General features: G+C 36.5%; 1 protein-coding gene across 2 annotated transcripts; it reads right to left on the bottom strand.

Moving 5' to 3' along the window:
• Positions 1–343: 343 nt before the first annotated feature.
• On the bottom strand, positions 344–23,330 carry mmut (methylmalonyl CoA mutase). 2 transcript variants are annotated; one of them, XM_028440126.1, is made up of 14 exons: positions 23,198–23,293; positions 22,358–22,385; positions 20,396–20,824; positions 18,570–18,937; positions 16,939–17,096; positions 13,948–14,119; positions 13,591–13,839; positions 13,356–13,467; positions 9,367–9,482; positions 8,617–8,732; positions 5,768–5,899; positions 5,541–5,688; positions 3,686–3,853; positions 344–912 (listed from the first exon to the last, which is right to left on the bottom strand). In XM_028440126.1, the coding sequence occupies exons 3-14, from the start codon at positions 20,787–20,789 to the stop codon at positions 784–786; spliced, it is 2,262 nt and encodes a 753-aa protein (XP_028295927.1). In that variant the 5' UTR covers positions 20,790–20,824; positions 22,358–22,385; positions 23,198–23,293; the 3' UTR covers positions 344–783. The 2 variants fall into 2 exon arrangements, with proteins under 2 accessions (XP_028295927.1, XP_028295926.1); XM_028440125.1 differs by lacking the exon at positions 22,358–22,385 and having other exon boundaries at positions 23,198–23,330.
• Between the last annotated feature and the right edge of the window lie 650 nt (positions 23,331–23,980).

A 23,980-nucleotide genomic window follows, 5' to 3' on the forward strand; every position in this document is an offset into this window, starting at 1 on the left:
GACCCTGTGACATAAGAATAGGTTTTATCTCCTTCATGTGCTTCCACTGAATATAATATAAATGTATTCATAAACTTCCGTCTTTTAAGTTAATGTAACATTTTTTTTTTTTTTTTTAAATGCACATTTTTAGTTCAAGATTTTATTCTGAAAAAGAACAAGAAAAAAATCTGCGCATGCTTCTTTATCACACACAAGTAAATTTTTTTTTTTTATTCATTTCATTGAATTGCATTTCTTTAGCTTTTCACCAAACTAATCAATTATAAACAAAAAAAAGTGGAAGAAAATCAAAACAACAGAACAAAGTTTTCAGCCAGATCACACTCACACAGGACTGTTGCATTGTACAGGATTGTTTAATTTAATGCTCCTCTTCCCTCTGTGTGTGTGTGTGTGTGTGTGTGTGTGTGTGCGCGCACTAATAAAGCACTTACACACACTCTGTTACACAGCTACAGATAGACGTGCATTCAAAACAGGTTGGTGAAGTGAGAAATGTCCCCTTGAACAGACACATTCTGGATCCAAACAGGCACATGAATGAAAACAGACTGGACATGATGTCAATTTTAGTAGAACTGTTGCAATCCTCCTTTTGAACCTGGAATCCTAGAAAATTCCATCTCACCTTTGTCGTCTAATGTTTGGAATTATAATCTCTTCCTCTACTTTTTAGATTTCCACTACAGTCCACTTTTATACCATCAGGAATGATGATTGATTAGTATTCGTCATGCTTGGATTCGATCGGACAAATCTTGACGCTTTAGCTCGATGTTTTTACATGGCCTGCCGCAGGTTTTCCAGGCTCTTCTCAATGCTGTCAATGACCTCGACTGCAGCTTGAGGGATCCTGGTTCCTGGGCCGAAGATGGCGCACACTCCGCTCTGATACAAGAGCTCGTAGTCCTTCAGGCAGACATGGGAGAGCAGAAGTTAGGCACTGAAAGTCACTCGGAAAAAGGGGGAATGCACTTTGAATCACCAGCAATGAATAAACAATTCAATGATGAGCAACTCCGATGTGACAGCCTATATTTAGACACAGCTTCTACCCTTGTGTGATGGTGCTTTCATTTTTTTTTTGCCATCAATGAAAAGCTTTCAGGAGGGAATGGATGAAAGGTTTTACACTGACAGCCAATGACAGGAGTGCAGAGAAATTTAATTGCATTTCATGCAATTCCCAATCCTTGATATATACAGTTGTATTATAACAACTATATATGTCGAGGCTTAGTACAGTCAGAACCAAAATCGTTTTGGATATGTATATTGACATATACGAGGAACATGTATTGGTGCAAAAGAAAAAACAAGGCTACAATAACAAGTACTGAGAAGCAACTACCCATGTATAAAATAGTCTGAGACAGTTTGATTATTTATCATTTATGTGCATGTCTCAGCGTTTACTCACATTAACTACGTATATGTAAGAAAACTGTTGGTAACAAAAGGACGGGCAAAAGCATTTGTCTTTAAACTAAAGGTACAATCAGAGAACTATGGTGAAGGCAGGTTTCCATAGCAATCAGTTTGGATTATGAGCTTTATCAGTTTTTCTCTATGTAGCAGCTCCGTAAACTGAGACGATGCATTTCATTACAATTCAAAATGTAAACTACGATGTAAAAGGATAACAGTCAGTTTAACTTACAGTAAGTGTTTGAACGTCTTAAAGGAGCTTAGGGCAGTATTTAGAAATCAGCATCCATAGTGACACCACGATGGTTAGTGTACAGTAGCTGCAGTCATCAGCCCAGGCTCCACGGGGGAGCGTATCAACCGTTTGTTTATCACCAGAGCACAGCTGATACTGTGGATAGAGGATGAATACCCGACCAAACCCAGACGGCACCGGACGGTTCACAGATATTAAGAACTGGTGTTCGGGTTCTGTCACATAGTGTCGTTTGCGCTGCGGCGTTCTTCCTTTCCTGTTGCAGCAGCCACAGCTGATCCGTGGTGGATGTAGAATGGAGCAGAGGACAAATATGAAGGAATAAACAATCCCTTTTCTGCACAATAACATGGATTATCTTTATCTTTGATACATGGATTATGTAAATAGATCAGATGGGTCTCTTGCGTGCACTGCGCCCGTTTGTGTTTCCCTTTCGCTTGTTAACCATGCGCTGATCTGATGTTGACATTAATAGTTTTTTGTTAATAAAAATGGTGCTTACCACTAAAACTGTCACTAAATGCTTGTTGGGTAGTTTCTTACTATGCACTCTATAATTTGTTAAGCACTTTGAGGCGATTTTTTTGTAATTTGCGCGATATAAATGAAGTTGAATTGAATTAAAACAAACGTACATGTGTCATTTCTTTGAGAAAAAAAAACGAGTTTTTCACTGTTGGGTTGGACTCAGATGAGAAAATGTAGCCCGATCTACACTCCAACTGTGACACGGTTATTCATTTACTCGCCATTCATGCGACTGTTTACTGCTAAACCTGTGCACATGCCTCTGCGTACATCTGTGGAACCAAACAGTAGTTCAGTCCACTGAGCTTGTATCCAAGCCATCTTTTTCTCGTTCTTTTATATTTCCGGGTACTTGGGACGGCTCTACAAGCCGTCGTGAACGCGCACCAGCGTCATTTGACGTCACCATCAGCGTCATTTGACTCCAACTCCGCAGAACTGGGCGGGAAAATCAGACTCCGAAAAGCAGTGCAAAATGTATCACACAATCTTTTCAAAGCAATAGATAGAAATATGTGTGGATTCATTCTCCTTGGTTTCGAGCACTTCATCACCCATTAGCATTAAAAAAAAATGAAAGTGAATGTATATTTTTTCACAAATCCTGCCCTATGCTCCTTTAACTTTAATCTCTTTCATTCTTAAAAAAAAAAATAATAATAATAATAATAATAACATTATGACTTAGATTTTTTTTAATGATATAACCAGAAATATTTTTTTTTTTACAGTAAATTCAAAAAAATACATTTTAAATGTCTAAAACTTCAATCTTCTGTAGCCCCTTTTTGTTTTTGAGTCGTAAAAACTCTCCACAGGCTTTTTTCTTCATAATTCTGTGTTTATCTGATTTAAAATGAATAAAACGTGCTTGTTAATTCATAAAATCTACATCTGCATTCATTTAAAATATGTCTAAACAAGGGTTCTCAGAGAGCACAAACCTCCGCACAGTACCAAATATCCTCATTGCCAGTAATCCTCATTCACACTTTAAAGGCTTGGAAGAAATTTCCATCCCCATTATTAACGATACAGTAGGTCCAAATTGTATCGGCAAAATTCACAATGCAGATCCGATCTGGATGAAACTCGGTGGGAGAATTCAGGAACTAACCTTACAAAACTGAGCCAAATTTCATAAATATTTCATAAATATACACATTTTGTAATTTTGTCAATGGAGTTTGTCTGGATCCAATCCAAAATTGTATGTAATCTTCTACGGAATAAGGTCTATCTTTGGTCAAAGTTTTGGCAAAAGTACTTTTGACATCATCCTGCAAACAGAAAAACAAAGAAATAAAAACAGGCAAAAATAATGGGCGCAGGCAACAATCATAGAAAATGATTTGTGATTTTTAAATCTGGCCCCAATGTAAAAAAATGCAAACCTTCTTTTTCAGATTGAATAATCGAATAAAACCATAGAGTAAAGCACTTTAAACGCAGCCCTGCCAGTGTTACCTGTGGTGGGATGACGCCGCCGCAGATGACGAGGATGTCCGGCCTGTTGAGGTGTCTCAGTTCTTTAATGAGCTCTGGAACCAGAGTCTTGTGTCCGGCAGCCAGCGTGCTCACGCCAACGCAGTGCACGTCTGCATCCACTGCTTGCTGTGCAACCTCCAGAGGAGTCTGTAAAAAAAACATCGAACAGAAACCAACACCATATCAATGATTTTTTAATTAAAAAAAAGCTTTTAACCCCAGTGTTGTATTAGCACTGACCTTTAACTAGTACCTTTAAGATTAGGATTTGAAAAAGTTGAACTTTAAACACGTGTAATAATCACTGGTTTAGTCATACAGAAATATTCCATTTATTTCATTATTATTGGTAGAATTTCTTTGAATGATATTTGACTCAAACAGATCTTCTTCTGTTAGTGAAGAGCTCAACAACGCTTGATGTACGGTACATCAAGTGGCAGTAGCAGACCTTGAAACAAGTTCGCCAAAAGAAAACACACACGTGCTCGTGCAGAACATTGTCATTGTTTGCAGTGGGCGGCAGTGCCTCACAATAGATCATGTGATCTGTCAAAGAAATCATCCCAAGGCTTAATGACTTGTAAAGCTGTTGACTTCCCTCCCCCTGTGTGCTGCATATTAGCATCTCCTGTGATGAAAAGTTGTTCAAACATCTGAGGTCTTATTTTTGTTCAGAGTGAAGACATTTTGTTCAGTAAAGTTCAGCATAGAACGAAGCATAGGTCGCAAAACAGGTATGGCAAATAAGTAGAGACGTATACAGTAATTATAACGTTACCTTATTGCTGAGGAAAGAATAATAAATACATAAATAAAAGAGGCCCCATCTTTTGGGTACCTGTAGGTAATTTCAACTGCAAGCTCTATCAAAAGAGTACAGCATATAATACTACAAGTTTTAGTGTTGGTTTTTTGAGTTTTTTAAAGTCATTTCAAAGCAGCCAAGAGTTTATTATACCTGCCATTTTGTCAGACATGCTAGCTGAGTCGCTGCGATGTTGGCCGCCAGTTGTGACACAATCTGTGACCCGGCGCCGCATTTATAATCACTGCGTACGTACAAAAGAAAGCGTACGCATCATGTAAGCAAAGTTTGGGATCTATTGAAAAAAAAAAAAAAAAAACGAGATAATGTGCGCACCTCCACGGCAGCTCTGACCCTGCCGTACACACAAAATCATGAGAAACGGGAAACTCCGACGCCAACAGGAGAATGATGATATTAATGACAGCTCTGTGAAATGAATAGAATTTGTGTGAAATAATCGAACACATTGAACATTTCATAACACACATTATTTGAATGACGCATAACACACTCTAATGCGTAAAGACGCACAATGGCTTATTTGGCACGGGATACACCGGAGGGAGAGGATCTTCAAAGACCAGCGAGACGCAGGACTTTTATAGGCACCGTATGGGCGGAGCAAGATGTTTCCTCACGTGCGACAACTTTCGAGATGACTGTGATTTATAAATGTAAAAAGGGGTGTGACGTACGTGCGCCCTCGTTTATAAACCGTAAAAAAAAAAAAAAAATGCGTACGTACTTCCTGGTTTTTTATCGCACGCAGGCTGAAGTGTGCTTACCGAGGCACACTTTTATAAATGAGGCCCCTGGTTACATGGTGATTGCAGTCTCACCTGTGGAGCTACCATGAACCACTGGAGCTGGCAGTTAATGGCAGCTGCACAGAAGCAACTAGAATTATTAGAATTTAGAACAACTTAGAAGCATCAGTTAAACGAGTGTCAAAGTTTCAACTTCTTTTACAGCAAAACAGCAGGTAAGGAAGGAAAGAAGGATTAATGGTGGTAAGAAACCAACCTGAAACAGCGGTCCGATGTCAACATCAAAGCCGAGGTCGGCAAAGCCTGTGGCGATGACTTTGGCTCCTCTGTCGTGGCCGTCTTGCCCCATCTTTGCCACCAGCAGCCGAGGGTTCCTGCCCTCGTGCTTTTTAAAGTCAGTCACTCTGCGGTTTGCAAAAACATCACCAATGAATCGACAAGTAGGAACAATGTGAAGCTCAGGTGGTTATGGTGACGTCCCACCTGTTGTGGACCAGTGTGATCTCGTCATGCTCTCCAAACTCGCTGCGGTAAGCACCGCTCACCATTCTGGTGCTGGCCTTGTGTTCTCCAAATACTGTCTTCATGGCATCAGTGATCTCACCAACCGAGCATCTGAGGGGATTACAAAAACAAACTTTCCTTAAATGAAAAGAAAACAAAATGGATGTGTTTGGGATCGTGTAGGACAGATTGTACTTTGAAATTGGGTCTGAATGAAACAGAAATCCATTGTGTCTGAGACCATGAGCTTTGCTGGAAGCTACACATAGAACATATCAGGACAACTATCACTCAGAAAGCTGTGGTAATACATGTAAAACATATATAGAGCCATTAATCAAATTATAAAAGAGATCATTAAGAATGATACGTATAGTGGAATTCCACTTGTTCTAAAACATTTTGGAACAATAAAACTTATGGATTTAGTAAGTTTTACGTGTTAGAGATTTTATTTAAAGTAAGAAATAAAAGGTTATTAGTTATTATTGTTTGGTTATTAGAATCAATGTTTTTTTTTTTTTTGATTGCATTGTATATGATTGAAGACAGCCAAGAATAAATAAATATAAAATAATGAATCAGCCAATCAGTCACCATGCCAATCAGTCACACCATAGTGGTAAAGCATCAAAGACAGTGTAATTACATGTTGTTTATTCTCCTTTTATGATAGTCCCATTCAATCATTTAAATGCAAATGTATTTTCCGGAACCCTTTCATAGGATTTCACTTCTTTGCATGATTGTAAGGATTCATTATGACAGAAGGAGTAGAAATGGTGTTGATTGCTGAGGGTAATAAAACAAGTCATTTCAATGCCAGAGAGTAAACTGTCCAAATGTAAATGTGAACATTATTTCTACCTATAAAAACAGGCTGCAGAGTTTATGATGAATAGAAACAAAAAGCAGCAACGACGGCCTCAATGGGAAGAGATTACAGTGATAAATGTGGGCTGCAAAGGATTTCTCATAAAACGACCCAACTGCCTTTGGGAAAACGCTCAACATAAAATCTTAAACAATTCAGTGTTGAAACAAATCAGTTTATATCTTTTTTTCTTAAAATACGGGCCATAATTGAACCAATATTTTACATAACACAATCTTTTGTTACCAAACCTTCTCATGAATAAGCAGCTCCTCCTTGCCATTGATAACATACTGTACGTATAGAACTGCAAAATCTAGGCCAAGATTTTGAAAGATCTGGTAAACTTGTTTCAAAGATTACCCTCAGATTAGGGCTGGGCGATATATCCAGATTCAAAATATATCTCAATTTCTATTTTGGCGATATCGAAAATTACAATATCGCCTAACACACTTGTTTTAGGAGTTGCTGCTTTCACTACTTCTCAGAACAGCATTAAAAAGCACATTTAGATGGGTTTCAGAGTGTGTCCAAACCCAAACCTTCCCCTAAACAAGCCACAATAAATAACTCACTCACACATACTGTCCTTTATAGGAGAAAAAGCCAAAAGTAGCACATAATGTGCCGCTGTTTGTTTAAAAATGTGCCTGTATGGCATTTTGCATCAGCTAATTTAACCCAAATTGTCTTTCTGGTCAGACTTACATAGAATAAAAAATATTGAGATTTATATCGTTTATCTACGTGTAATATGTATGTTTTTTATTTGCATGTGTATATGGGTGTATGTATACAACAAGATAAAGATAACCTTTATTTGTCCCACAAAGGGGAAATTTGCAGTTCAGCAGTAGATAAATAGGATACAGTACAATATGTTGAGCTTTTTCTTAAGAATTTTATATTTTGATAGCGCTTCGAGATGACTATTGTTGTAGTGCGCTATATAAATAAAATTGAATTGAATATATATATATATATATAAGTTTGTATTTCTTTTTAAATTTTCAATTAATATTTTGCCTAATATTTTAATTTGTCTTTTGATGTTGATTTTTGTGTACTTTGATCTCATAAGTTTAATTATGCATTATGTCTCATGATTTTACAAGTATTTGTTAGCCCTTATTCTAAATTCTTTGTCTTTATTGAAAGGGGTGGAGCTCTAATACAAGCTCTTTGGGCTTCGTTCCCTCCTTGCACCTTTAATGTTCTTTTTTCTTTAATGTATGCTAAATACATTTTGAGAAAAAATATTGAGATATGCGTTTTGGTCCATATCGCCCAGTCCTTCCTTAAATTAAAGGCTTTTTATAATTAAAAAAAAAAACAGAAATTTTGTGATTTGTGCAAAATCCTTTGTCACATAATGGTCTGATATATCCACCTCATGCACAAGAAGAGATTTGACCACAACAGCAACTAAAAGCTCCCCCCCATACAAAAGAGGTATAATGATAATAGCAATAATAATGGCTTAGATTTATAGTATATAGTGCTTTTTTTTGAGGAGACAAAGTGCATTATAGAAACCATTATTCACTCTGTCACATCAGTCATACCAGTGGTCGTACAGAAGCATGGTTGTCCACCACCAACATTCCTGCACAATTCATAACCATTCATATGAGGCAATGTGTGTAAAGTGTCTTGCCCAAGGATAATGACAAGGATGGAGCAGGATTCAAACCCCCAACCCTTCTGTTTTTGTACGATCCACTCTACCACTGAGCCACAGTCAAGAAACTGGCCGGAGTAGTCAAATATATGGCATTAACATGTGAGTGAGTGCCACATGTTTTCAATGCATCGTGGAATTTGCTGGGAAACAAACATTATTTCAAACAGACAGCAACTCTCTGACATTATGTTAATTAACAGGTGTCAGGAAATGTTACTGAACAATGGATTCAAAGTGTGAGTGTGCAAAGCAGACAAGAGCGCTGACCTTGCTCGAGCTGCCTCCACAGCGAGAGCTAAGAGGTTGCCCTCCCTGGTCCGTGCACACTCCTCGATGGCTGACAGGCACTTCTTCGCAGCTTCAGCATCACGAGTCTCCCTCACCTAAAGAAAAAAGGGGTAAAAAAGCTGCTGCATATGAAGTCGGTCAATGGTCAGACTGTAAACCTTTCAGAAACTGCCCCTTCAAAAGGTACTGAATAATCTGACGAGCTACCACTTCATATATAGCGCTACTTCTGAAATACTAAAATGTCACGGTTTTATTTTAATTAGTAAGTGTCTGAAACAGCTGATTTTGCTGTTAAAGCTGCTGTTGCTACACAGCGCATACACTTCATCGGTGGTTTTCTGACTCACAATCACAATAGCCGCTTAAATAGACGTGTGTTTTACTGTAATGTGCAGTTTTTTGGCTGTTGTGTGGAGTCCTCGTCTATAGACACGCCCACTCAAACAGCCCGGTTTTAGAATTGGTCAGAAAGTGACTTTTCAGAGGGCTAAGACTCCAGAAAATAAACCTCAAATACTATGTTGTTGGGGAACAAATGGAGATGGGTGAAAAATAGCATAATATGTCCCCTTTAATGTAAAATTGCTTCATTAGTTCAATACCAAAGTGTGTTGATACAGTTTTTTTTTTTCAAGAATACAGTAGAAAAAGACCAAGTGGTATTTTGCATCTAATAAAGCAAAATTTTAATTCACTGTATAATAGAAATGAGGGGATTTTGCTGACCCGTTTCAGTTTGTCAATCTGTTTCTGGCGCACAGCAGTGTTATCTATCGCCAACACTTCAACGGTCTCTTCTTTTTCCAGACGATACTTGTTTACTCCAACGATCACTTCAGATCCTGAAAAAAATAAAAATAAAGCACATTAGATTTTTGGAAGAGGAAGGACGTTAAGTAACATATAGTGTCAATTGTTCAAGAGTCTATTGGTAACCACTTTAAAAACATGAGGGGGAAAAAACTGACACATTCTACAAACACATTTCAGTCTAATCCGAGCCATCAGGATTCATGACTCATTCAATCGAAGCACAAAAAAAACTGTCATCAGTGATAAGGAAAACCAATGAATATCAATGAGAAAAAACAACAAGAGGATTGTGAGTAAACGGCAAGTCATTCTACTCTGCACTGTGGCCTTATGGGATATGAAAGGAGGCATATTCCTTATACAGACAAGCAACTGGTTACACAGAAACCCAGTCTAGATAATAATCTGTTTCCTTCAGTGTATCGTATTTTAAGGCCCCCCTCACAAAAAAAGTCAATAAAAGTGGTAAATGAGTCTTCTTCTTCTTCTTCTTCTTTTTCTTTTTCTTTTTCTTTTTCTCATAAAAACAACAAAAAAGTACTAATAAAGATATTTTAATGCAAAGAAAAAAATGCTCAATATTTAGTGATATTCTGCAGGGTTGGAGTAAATATTTATGATTTCAATTACCCATGTTCATTTACAATTAAATTACGTTTACAATGACCAGCATCTTTTCCAATTACAATTAAACTACAATTATTTTTTAATCCTCAGAATGTAAATAACAATTACGCTCTCAGTTACTTAAGTTCATCTGTAATTACTGAGCCTGAAATAAAGAACCTAATAAAAGCTAACCTTCCTCTTGTGTTAGCATCACTTGTGATAACAGGTCCTAAACCAGCTGTAAAATACACAAATATCTATCATCTTCTTCCTATATATTGGTATCCTTGTTAGGCTTATCAATGCAAAAATGTGTATTCATATTTTTGGTGTGGGCATTTGAGCCTTTTTTGTGTTAGTATACGACTAGAAGTCATTTTTTTTAAATGGTAAAATGTGAGAAAGCTTGATTTGGAACATATTGTAATAATTGTTAACTACTTACGTCTAGAACTGTACATAGAAATGCAACAAGGTTCCCCAGTTTTCATGGCAATTACAATTATCTAAACTCATTAACAATTTAATTACAATTATGATAGTAACATCATTTTTAAATTACAATTACAGTGATAATTACACCATAATTGTAAATAATTATTAATTAATTATTAACACCACTAGGTCAAGCATGTGGTAATGGTGGAGCAATATATGGTGGAGTAAAGAGATTTACTGTAAAAAAAAAAAAGGAGCTTTCTCAGCACAACGTCATGGAGGCAGAGTCTCTAAATGCACAGACATCTCACAAAAACTTCTACTCTAAATAAAATTATTCAAAATGAACCAGTCTTCTGATTCATTGGTGAATATTTTAAAAAGCACCACATTTTGCCACTAATGTTAGGAGTGAGAAGTAAGTAAGTAATATTTATTTATATAGCACCTTTTACAGACAGGAGTCACAAAGTGCTTCACAATACATACAGCGCATACAATACAATACAAACTACAGTTACTGTCACAAAAAATATGATGGTCATAAAACAACCCTTTATCACTGGAATTTTAAAATGCTTTCTGAAACAAATAGGTTTTCAGTTGGCTCTTAAAAGCATCAACGGAATCAAGCAAACGCAAGGAAAATGGAAGATCATTCCAGAGCGTTGGCGCGACCGCCTGGAAGGAGCGATCTCCTCTGGTCTTCTGAGAATAAGAAGAATACATGAGAATATAAGCCACCTTTTTATTAACTGCCTGTGACCCACTGAAAGCTGACCCCCGAGTTGAGATTCACATGGACAGGCTCTTGTAACAGTGGCTTCAGTGTATATTATTATATACTGGTGCAGTGCAGTGCCCATAGGAAGTATGTACTATAGAAAAGTGGGAGGTTAAGTAGCTTTTTCATGAATGGCCAAATGAGGTTATGTTTGAAGGTGGGACATCAGGGACATTTACGTTTGTTGTGAAATGTGTAGAGCAGGGGTCACCAACCTTTTTGAAACCAAGAGCTACTTCTTGGGTACTGATTAATGCGAAGGGCTACCAGTTTGATACACACTTAAATAATAATTAGAGAGATTTTCAAAAGAGCGGGGGGGGGGGGGTAGTTTGCTTCTGTAAGAGAAATGAAATAATTCAATTTCACAGTGTTCTTTTATTTGAAAAACACATATAAAGTGAAGAACAAATTCCACAGTACCCGTGCAAATGGTAAATGGTGGTAGTAGTAGAATAAATAAAATAAATAACATAAAATTAAACAAAAAAGGCATACATTGCATAAATTATCCATCAATCTATGCAATGTATGCTTGAAATAAAAATAATCAACAAAAGGAAAATTAAACATAGCCTATACAACAACGGCTATAACCATAACAGAAACACTTCCCTACACATGGTTGGATTTCTCCCGATTTCCTCACTGACATTGTCCGGGCGGACCATCCTTCACTGAGCGTCGTTTCCGGCCGGACAATAATAACGATTACACCTCTTCTTATGCAGTGTAATCGTTATTATTATTACAACAATATTATTATTACAATAATATAATTACACCGCATAAGAAGAGGAAGAAGAGTCTTCGTCCTCTTCTTATGCGGTGTAATCGTTATTATTGTCCGGCTGGAAACGACGCTCAGTGAAGGATGGTCCGCCCGGACAATGTCGGGCAGAAATCAGGAGAAAATCGGGAGGGTTGGCAAGTATGTATTAAACACAAAAAACACTTTACATTTTAAGTGTTTATATATATGTATTGTCATTTCTAAGTTACATGTAAGTGTGATTTAAACAAGAATAGCTAAATAAATAAATCTATATATATAAAAGCTCACTGGTAAGTGCTGCTATTTGAGCTATTTTTAGAACAGGCCAGCGGGCGACTCATCTGGTCCTTACGGGCGACCTGGTGCCCGCGGGCACCGCGTTGGTGACCCCTGGTGTAGAGTGATAACTATTGTGTTTTCATATATTTCGGCTTGTAGCAAGGACATTAAGTGGCATTAATCCACAACTGTCAGTTTAAATGCACACAGAATTTGTAAAGCATTTACGAAATAATAATAATATTTTAAAGGTATCAACGCAGTCCAAACAAATCCGACGTCGCACACACTTGAACCAAGCAGCCATGCGCACATTCCGCAAGCAACAGTCTTGGACTGATGACATCATCATTCTAGGACTGATGACATCATCAGTTAGAACAATGGAATATTGGTCCTACCTCTACAGTGATGATGTCATCAGTCCTACCTCCACAGTGATGATGTCATCAGTCCTACCTCCACAGTGATGATGTCATCAGTTAGAAATAATTTATTAGCCAATCACTACATACCTTAGCTACGTGCGCGCCAGAGCCAATCACTGGAGAGCCCACCCCCATGCCCCACCCATTTTGGAACATTGGAATATTAGAACATTAGAAATTGAACATTGGTCCTACCTCTACAGTGATGATGTCATCCCTATGTTCCAATGTTCTAATCCAACCACTGGAGAGCCCACCCCCACACCCTGCCCATTTTGGAATGTTGGAATATTAGAACATTAGAACACTGGAACATTGGTCAAAAACAAATCCGACATTGCACACCCTTGAACCAAGCAGCAGGTGAAGGTGAAGGTGAAGTCTCAGCTCTGTCCAAAAAACTCAAAAATTATGGAGGCCATGTGCAAGTTAAAAAAGTTTCAGGTGGAACAGACACCGTGTCAGGGAGATATGCGCTCCACAGACAGTCCTTGATTTAATAGATAGATAGATAGATAGATAGATAGATAGATATAGACAGATAGACAGATAGATAGATAGATAGATAGATAGATAGATAGATAGATACCTGAGTCAATGCGGGCCTGTCTGCGTGCAGCACATTCCTCAATACAAAGTTTCGGAATGCCCTCTGCCACAGCTCTGGCCATCCCTCCCATCTCCTCAATGTCTTGAATAGACTATCAATCAAAAAACACAAAATTACAAGACCATCCCTCATTAATGTGTGTAAATATATAAAAAAATATATATATATATATATATTTTTTTTTTTTTTTTTTTTAAATCTTCAAACAGCTCACCTTCAGAGCTTTGTTATAGACATCGTCTGTGAGAGCCTCCATCATATGGGATCCTCCCCAGGGATCGGCCACTTTGGGGATGCCTGATTCTTCCTGAATGATGATCTGTGTGTTCCTGGCAATGCGAGCGCTCTTAACTGTGGGGAGACCCAGGGCTTCATCGAAAGAGTTGGTGTGTAGTGACTGGGTTCCCCCAAACACAGCTGCCATGGCTTCAATCACTGTGCGGATCACGTTGTTGTACGGATCCTTTAGGCCACAGGGTGGAGATCTGCTTGAGTTTCAACTTTTTTTTTTTTGGACAATCAAACGTTCAACATGAAAAGTAAAAAATAATAAACAAATAAAAGTGAACACCTGTTCTGTTAGTGACCAGCCTGAGGTCTGACAGTGTGTGCGGAGAAGGAGGGACTTGGTGTTCTTAGGCTGGAAGTTCTCTTTAATGAGAGTTGCCCACAGTCTCCGGCCTGCCCTTAGTTTGGCAATTTCCATGTAGAAGTTCATTCCAATCCCCCAAAAGAACGACAACCTGGCGAGAAAGGGCAAGATTGTGTCAAAAGATTGCGACAACTCACAGGAAAGTCAGTCAGTCATGACACACAATCTTTATTACTAAGGAAAATACACTCCAATGCCAAGAAGATCTGTGCTACAATCAAGCTTTTACAAGTTAACATGAGCAAAACGGATTTTTCAGACTTGCCAAAAATGGGTTCTTAAATTTACTGCAGCAAATCAATTTGTTTCATGCGTTTATAGCTCGATAGCTCTAAAATCAAGTGGTCGTTGGTGATTTTTAAAGAGTGTCTGACTCAGTTATACATCAAAAAGTGACATGCATCTCTTTTAATATTCACTTATCACAGATAGATTCCATCGTCACAAACACTTAACATAAAAACTGAGGAATTAAATGTTTTTTTCTCAACAAATGCAGTCAATTACTCTAGCTTTTGTTCTCTTTCAGTGATCAGACTTAAAAAGTGAATCAGTTAAAACCAGTTATTTTCCCATTATAGATAAACAAGTTGCGTATTTAAGTATAATCTATTAATGCAAGTTCAGGTTCATAATATCATGATAAAACATTAAATGCTCCCAAATAATGTCCAGTTTACAGCATTTAACACACAAAACATATTCTTTTCATAAATATGCTAATTTTACATTTTTATTAAAAGTAATATTTTAATGTTAAAAAATAACATCTACAAACCAAAAAAAAAGCACGTTGAAGTGAAAAACCACTGTAGTAATGGTGTGGTGGCAGAGGATACAGAACTTCTTATGTTTGTAGTGGAATACTAAAAATATTAAAAGGAAAAAATCAAAAACAGCACAAGGGTTCTTTCCCATTTTCCTTTATTTTACATTAGAATGTTGAATTTATTTATTCATGCTGTCTTTTGCATAAATGACAAAGCAAAGGGTTCAATGGGTTTACAGAGTTTCCACTTTTATGCTGTTTTGCTTTAAGCCATTTAAGACTGAGTGAAGTGCTGCTGTTCCATCCATCCATCCATGTGCTATTTCATTAGATGTAGGAAATTCAAATCAAGCTGGAAACCGGAAATTACCTCCATGTACAACTCTGCCATCTCGGGATGAATAATGGAGTAAGTAATGACTCCTGAGTCCTCCTGACCACTATCAATATTAATGTATGTCACTGTCTGAATAGTAACTTTATTTAGCAAAAACCTATTTAATATGTTTCACAGCCAACGATGTATTTCCCATCTTTTATTTCTTCATTTAACATAACTGGTACACTGGACTGTTTCACTGGAGTCACAAAGCTAGCTACCCATCCCACCCCCCCTCCCCCCGCTATAATTCAACTCTTATTTTGAAGTGCGTCTTTTGGTTCATAAGCTATTTCTTTATTACTTAAAACAGGGATGGGCAACTTTTATAGGAGTGGGGGCCGCAAACTTAGAATCTGATTCAAGGGCCACATTCATGCCATCAGTTGGAAAAATGACCAATCTGAGCAAAAATACAGTAAAAAAACAATAGCTTTTGTTTTGTTTTCCCATTATGTCAGTTAATATTTGTTGTTCTATGCATAAATTTTTTGCGTGTGTGTTTTTGGAGTCATTTTGTGTGTTTTTTCATCTTGTGATATTGGAGTCACTTCATGCAGTTGCTTTAGGGGCCGCACAAAATTAGACCGAGGGCCGCATGTGACCCCCGGGTCTCCATTTGCATATCTCTGACTGAAAGTGTTTGCCTTGGAAAGGGCTTGATGACTAAAATATTAAGTGAAACACACAATATCAGATAATCTGCTAGTACATGCACTCATTTTGGTTTACTATGCACAAGTAGACTTTACTAGTGAAGCAAAATGTGTCACTATTAATCTTTATAAGCTAATAAAGGGGGCGGGGAAAAAGCTAATTCTGGCTTGCCATTGGCTTCCAAAACAAAACGTGGAGTCACGTAAAAGGGAACTGATGGCAGTGAGCATGCCTGACAAAAGAACAGGTTTAATTAACACCAGACCAAACCTCCAGTATTATTATATATGATCTTTTGAGTTTGGCAGATTTTCAAATTCCACCAGATTTGAACAAGGGTGAATTATTTCACACAGCCACAGGATGTGTGAATTCATTTTCACTTTTTTTCCACTTTATTCAAATTACTGTGTGGAACTAACACTCATTGTATTAGTAACAGGAAATGCTGTGACAGCAAGATCCTTGACTTCAGTGTGGATCATGTTCAGCTTTCAGATAATTCTTGAATTACTGCCTTCAATAGCAAGACTGTGACATAAATCAATTAGAATATTCTGAAAAAAAAACATGGTGCTTTCATTTTAGATGTAATTATGGTCACACTCCTAAATAGAAGGTTGTCATAAAGCTTCATGACAACCGTGTCAAACTGCCAGAGCATCCAATTCAGCCTGCAGGATGTTTTTGCTCAAAGGGAAAAATTACAATAATTATTGTTAAATCACCATATCCAATACTGTAGTTCAGTTTCAGATATCTGTAGCTGAATGCTTTACAGTTATGGAAATGTTAAGTCATTTATAAACCTAGTTGTTTAGGGCACTATATTATTCAAATTTTGCTTTTTTATTTTATTTTACCAGTGGAAAAAATGCACAGATGACTAAGTTGAACCTTCAAAAACTGATACATCCCTTACACGTACAAAATACATCAGTGACTGGTAATAATCTCAATGTTTCTGATTTTTGGAGAATATTTGAAACAGTCCAAAGTGTTTCAAATATTACCCTTTTATCACACTCCACACAGCATTAAGCTCAGATATTGCTCCACACATTGTTCTATAATATGAGCCTTTACTCCAGCGGAACTGTTTTACCTTGGGGCAAACTCATCAATGGTTAATCCTGCTTTCAGACCAGTGCGGCAGTATTCCAGTCCGTTAGCAATGGTGTAGGCTAACTCCAAAATGGCATCAGCTCCAGCCTCCTGGAGATGGTATCCGCTAATCGATATGGAGTTGAACTTCGGCATGTTCTGTAAACACAGGCAAGTGAACTAGTTACAGAAAGTCAACCAGGGTTGAGGTAAATTACATTTTTTAATTACAATTACGTCTTCAATTATCCATGTTTGATTACGGTCACCGGCATTTTTTCCAATTACAAGTAAAATTACAATGATTATATTTTCCCTGAAAGTCCATTACAATGTTCTCAATTACTAAATAAAACCTTCCTCTTGTGTTAGCTTTCTGTTAGCATCTCTTATGATAAAAGGTTACTTTTGTTCCATGTCTTGAATTAGCTTTAAAATACACTAAAAAATATTATCTATCATCCAATTAGTTTTTCATCTCTTGATTTTTTTTGTTGGGCTTCCTTATCCTTGAAAACATTGGTATATTTTTGGTGTGGGTTTCTGAGCCTTTTTTCGGTCAGTATAACTTTAGATTTATTGATTTTTATATGGTATAATGATCCTCAAGAGAACTGAGGCAAACCTGATATGAAACATATTCTAATATTTATTAAATATGTATGTGTAAGCCGTGAAACTGCAACATGGTTCCCTAGTTTTGCGTTTAATTAAAATGTGATGAACAATTTTGACATAATTTCCATGCTAATTACAATTACAAAGTGAATTATATGAACCCAATTACAATTCAGTTATGATTACAACAGCAATATATTTTTTTAGTTACAATTATAGTTATGTCATAATTGTAATTAATTATCAATTATGAGATTACAATTATAACTAGAATATTTGCATTTCTTGAAAATGCATGAGAGGATGCAGGTGCTGGCCCGCGTCGCACTGCATTACCTTAGCGTTGCATTAGCATTAGCTAGCATTAACACTAGATTGGTTTAAAAAAGTTCAAAAAAGTTTAAATGGGTTGAAAAATTTGGAAAAAGGTGAAAAAAGTTGAAAAGGGTAAAAAAAAAACTGAAATGGGTTGAAAAAGTTCAAATGAGTAGAATAAGTTAAAATGGGATGAAAAAGTTGGTAATAAGTTGAAATGGGTTGAAAAAGATGAAAACAAATAAAATGGGTTAAAAAACAAATGTTGAAATGGGTTGAAAAAGTTGAAATGGGATAATAAAGTGGAAAAAGGTTGAAATGGGATGAAGGTAGTAGCTGAACATGTTAAATGTGGTTGAATGGTTAAAATCAGTTGAAGAATGGCTGGGGATGAAAGGCTTGAAAGTTGAAAAAGCTGAAATTTCCAATAGAAATGAATGGGAAAGAAAAAATGTAACAAGTCAAAAAGTTCAAAAGTTACAAATTATAAAAGTACGAGCATAAATCTCTGGAATTTTATAAATTTTTTGATAGCTTATTTGTCAAAAATCGGACAAACGTTGTAGGAGGAGTTAACACAGGCAGAAGAACAAATGGATAACAATAATGAGGATGTCTCCTGACTCCTCACTAATTAACCCCAACACTGACGTCAACACAACATTAAGCAGAACAACTGCTGACACGTGAGCTACAAACCTTGGAGGTATACGCAAAGATGTCTGCGATGGCGTGCATGGACGGTTCTGGAGGAAAGATATAAGTGTTCCGCACCATGAACTCCTTCAGGATGTCATTCTGAATGGTTCCCGTTAGCTTGGCTTTGGACACGCCCTGCTCCTCTCCCGTCACGATAAACATCGCCAGCACGGGGATCACCGCCCCGTTCATCGTCATGGAAACCGACATCTTTTCCAGAGGGATTCCATCAAAAAGCATCTTCATGTCCTCCACGGTGTCAATCGCTACTCCAGCCATGCCTACGTCTCCGTGGACCCTGGGATTGTCTGAGTCATAGCCGCGATGTGTGGGGAGGTCAAAGGCCACAGAAAGACCCTGCTGACCGGCTGAATACAGGCAGCAAGGGAACAAAAAGCAGGAAGTTAGTGAAAAAATACACAACGAGAGAAGATTTCTGAAGGGCAGATAATAAGAGACAAGCAGGAAGCTACATGAGCAACTGTTCAAAGAGCTGAATGCCATTCCTGATGATACAAAAACACCTAGTGTGTTTAACAACTCGTGCTTTCAACACGTGCCTTTCTAAAAGATTTTGAAACGGTAATTATTCAGTTTCTTCTTTCTTCTTTAGTGCCTGTGAATGGGAGTCATTTGCACTACTTTAAGCACAATTACGGTAGCGACCTTTAATCATGAATCTGAGGTGCTGAACTCATCTCTTCACGACTATGGATTAGAACGTGTTACAGCTATGGTGAGCCAATGAGCTTTAATGCATTGTTAGACTTACAGGAGTTTAAAATCAACATGACACATTATATATCAGTGTTTCTCAAATGGGGGTACGTGTACCCCATGGGGTACTTGAGAGTGACAAATTAACAAATGAAAACATTAAAAATATGGGGTTTCATGATGTTTATTTTTTTTGTTAAAAACGGTAATCATTATAATGATGATGGAACATTAACTGATAATACTAGTTCAAGGTCCATCAAAAAGCAGGAGATGACCGGAAATTACAAGATCTACAAATAACTCTATTCGGGAGGCACTAAATACCAGGGTTGGTGTTGATTATAATTGTAATCGCATAATTGATAATTCATTACAATTCATAGTTATCGTAAGTAATTATAATTGTAATTTTAAAAAGATATGTTGCTGTTGTAATCATAAATTGTAATTGAGTTAAGATAATTGACTTAGTAGTTGTAATGGCCATGAAAATTTGATAAAAATTGTCTATTATAATTTAACGCAAAACTGGGGAACTATGTTACAGTTCTATGTACAGTTCTACACATACTGTATGTAGTTAACATAGTAAAATATGTTTCATACCAAGCTTTCCCACATTTTACCATTTAAAAATATATCAAAACCTATATATTAATTGATTAGGAAGCCTAACAAGGTAAACAAATGATAAGAAAGGAATTAGATGATAGATATTTGTTTTTAGTGTATTTTACAGCTGATTTAGGACCCGTTATCATAAGAGATGCTAACAGAAAGCTAACACAAGAGGATGGTTAACTTTTATTACGTTAATTATTCCAGGCTCAGTAACTGTGATTAATTGTAATTGACTTTCTGAGAGTATAAAATAATTATAAATGAGTTCTAATCGGGAAAAAACGCTGGTCACTGTAATTGTAATTGAACATGGGTAATTGAAAACATAATTGTAACTGCAGAATGTAATTGACCCCAACCTTGGAGCTGACATAACTTTACAACAGCATTGAAAGGAGCAACACTATCACAATGTCAAAAGTTGTAAAGATAATGTATAGTAAGAATTAAAAAAAAAAACAAGTGTAAAGCACCCCAACACAAACCTTTAATGTTATCTTTGTAGAACTTGTTGCTCTCCTCCACAGTGCTGAAGCCAGCGTACTGCCTGATAGTCCACGGTCTGTTGGTGTACATGGTGGGATAAGGCCCTCTAGTGTAGGGAAACACTCCTGGCAGCTCATCGCTGCTTGTTGAGTCTGCTTTGGTGTACACGGGCTTGATGTTGAGTCCCTCGGGTGTGCGCCAGATGAGATCCTCTGGGTTTTTACCTTTCAGCTGTTTCCTTGCCAGGCTGGACCATTCAGGATGGAGCTCAGCCCGGTCCTGACACGACACTGATGTGTGAATCAGAGATAAATGTGCACGAGTTGAACAAACAGAGGCCCTGAGGAGGCGGCGGGCAGCCATTGTAGCACATGCTCTGTGTGCAGTCAGCATTGTTTATGGATTATAGTCAGACACACATAGATCACCTGGAGGACGACATGAACATACGGAGAGAAATGCATGGTTAGAATGATGTTGTAATCGACTCTAAAACTGTAGTAAGAAAATCATTTAAATGGGTTTTTTTCCTACCTTTTATTCATTAAACACTTATATTGAAGTTTTTTTCACAGAATGATCACCTTTTGGCCTCATGTTCAGTAAGTAAATCAATATTAAATCACTGAACATCACATAATAATATTAAAATAGGAATAATATCACCAGAGTGATGAAAAGAATATAATTATTCATCAAAAAACATTCACAAGATTCACAAAGGCCTAAATACCTGTTGGAATACTGTTGTTTTTTGGTTTTGTTCAATATTAATTAATCAATATTAATGCTAATGCTATTGATAGGTTAATGCTCATGCTAGGTGAATGCTAATGCTCAGTTATTGTTATTACTAGGCCAATGCTATTGCTAGGTTAATACTATTGCTAGGTTAAAGTTAATGTTAGGTTAAAGCTAATGCTAAGTCAATGTGAATGCTAATGCTATGTTAATGTTAATGCTAGGTTAATGATAATGCTATATTAAAGCTAATACTCGATCAATATTAATGCTAGGCTAATGCTAGTGCTATGCTAATGTTAATGTTGATGCAAGATTAATGCTATTGCTCGGTTATTGCTATTGCTAGTCTAATGCTACTGCTAGATGACGCTATTGCCAATGATAAGCTAATGCAGTACGATTTAGGCCAGCACCTGCATACTCACATGCATCCTCAAATGCAAATATTCTAGTTATTATTATATATTAGTCCTCAACAAGATAGGTCAAATTCCCTGTAGGCAGGACTACATTGTATATTACATTACATTATTATGTTTTTAAGTGTGCAGGAGTAGGGGGTACATGGCTCCAGGTTAAATGTCTGAAGGGGTACGGGACTGTGAAAAGTTTGGGAACCACTGTTCTAAATTATTTGAAAATGTGGTTCACAAACACACAATTGTGCTTAAATATACTGTGTGTGAAGCCATAACATTTTTGAAAAATACCAGAACATTTACTTTTGGTCATAATGCCCCGCACAAAGTAGAATTTGCATTATAGATTGATACTGTACATTACATATTAGTCTCCAGTAAGATGGCAGCCAAAGTAGAGCCATCCTAGTTGCGGGGGTTCACAGTTGTTCTCCTACGTTAGATATTCAGGACTCAATACATTGCCCAAAATGTACATTATTTTGCTATAGAACTACTTACTTACTGTATATTAATGTTCTAAATCTATTGTCACAGTTTTATATTGCTAATATTATTATTATTATTATTATTATTATTATTATTATTATTATTATTATTATTATTATTTTCAGACAGGCAATTTGGTTTATCTTCATTGCAGTAAATATACTGATTTCCAATAAAACAAAAGGACAAAGATATGTGAATATTTATAGCATAATATGCCTTTTGTTTGTTTTTTTTTTTTGTTTTTTTTTGCCAGACCCAACTAATAACTCAATATAACTCAATATAATTCAATTTATTTCCATTTACTTTTTTCATTTTCTTTGGCTGCTTTTTCCTGCACAAGAAAACAAGAAACAAAAAGAAAAAACGATAGAGCGATAGAGAGAGAGAGAATTGTTAATTGTTAAAAGACACAAATCAACGAAAGTGTGATCCAAAAAAGGCATAATATACATTAAGGAACTTTTCAACTGACAATATCTTACCAACATTAAGACAGAAATAAATTATATTCACAGTGAAAATCAATGTAAATCAAGGTGCCTTGCATCACATCTGTTAAATTTGCAAAGACCTCTCTGACCTTGTGTGAACGCACATTGCAATGCAACTTACAGTATGTGACACTGAAATATACACATTATTTACATTTGGTAAAATCCCAGAGGATGCAAAAGTAAAACTAGCATAGCTCGCTAATTAGTCAAATCCTGTAATCTATATTTACCATTGGAAATCGATTTACAACATACATGTGGCTATATTAATCTTAATCGAATAAACAGGTTACATTAGTGACAATTTAAACTCCCTAGTGCCTTTTTTTTTTTTTAGATAAATTAGATTAATAATAATTTTCGCTCTCAGTTGAACCAAGCTTTAAATTTACGATTGTGAACAAAACACCTCGTAACAAAGTCAGTTAATGTACTACAGCAGAAAGCCTGTAATCATTATAGAGTTTAACTAAATGCGTTTAAAAACAGCTAGTTACTTTAGGAGCTTTATTCCAGCTGCGGATATAAGTACTGACTTCTAGTGGAATATCTTAATAAAAGTCAAGTTTGTACTCATTTACGAAGACGTTTTTAAAATCCTGACGTTTCTTGGTTTGTATTATAATGTATTTTAGGAGGAATTTCTGACCTTGTCGTTTGTTATGCTCGTTCAAGTGGACGTCAGGCGGTGTGTGCGTCTATCCAATGGAGCTTCACAACATTCACAGTCAACCAATCAGCTGCGACAACCTTTGACCGTCGCCCCGGAAGTACAACCAAAGCTATACCTGTTAAATAATAGTGAGCTAAACGGAAATAATACTTCAATCAACAACAACTACTGGTATAGCAATTTACATATTTTTGCATATATGTAAAAAGCTGATACTCTCGATCATTATTTGGTCAAATAAATAATTTATAAACGGACATTTATCTGCAATTCCATAACATGCCGTTGGGCGGCGCTTTTTTTTTTTTTTTTTTTACCAGAACTCCATCTCGCAGGTCATAAAAACAGGATATTTTTACTGGTTGTTTTTGAAGAAACAGCCAAGTTTGATTTTTGAGATCAGGAAAAAAAACACCGTGACTGACTAATAATTTGTGACAAAACCTTTAGTATTGAGGGCTGAAAAATTGAGGTAAAAAAATCAGATTTTCACATTAAGCACTTCTTTATCAATTATGTTTTATTTGTTTTTTAACTTTTAACTAAAAAAATGTGTATTTCTAAAGATAAAATAAATTCCTGACATTGGTGGAGGTACTTTAAAAAATAAAAAATAAATTATTAGTAATAATAATAATAAAAGGTTGAAAAGCACAGCTCTGTTGGTTTGTAATCTATTGACTGTGGACTGTTTTTGCATTTCCATCCTGATGTGTTTTTGTTTTTTATTTGAATACTTCAATAATTCATATTGACGTT

This window comes from Gouania willdenowi, chromosome 24 (assembly GCF_900634775.1).
Source record: "Gouania willdenowi chromosome 24, fGouWil2.1, whole genome shotgun sequence".
Classification (NCBI taxonomy): Eukaryota; Metazoa; Chordata; class Actinopteri; order Blenniiformes; family Gobiesocidae; genus Gouania; species Gouania willdenowi.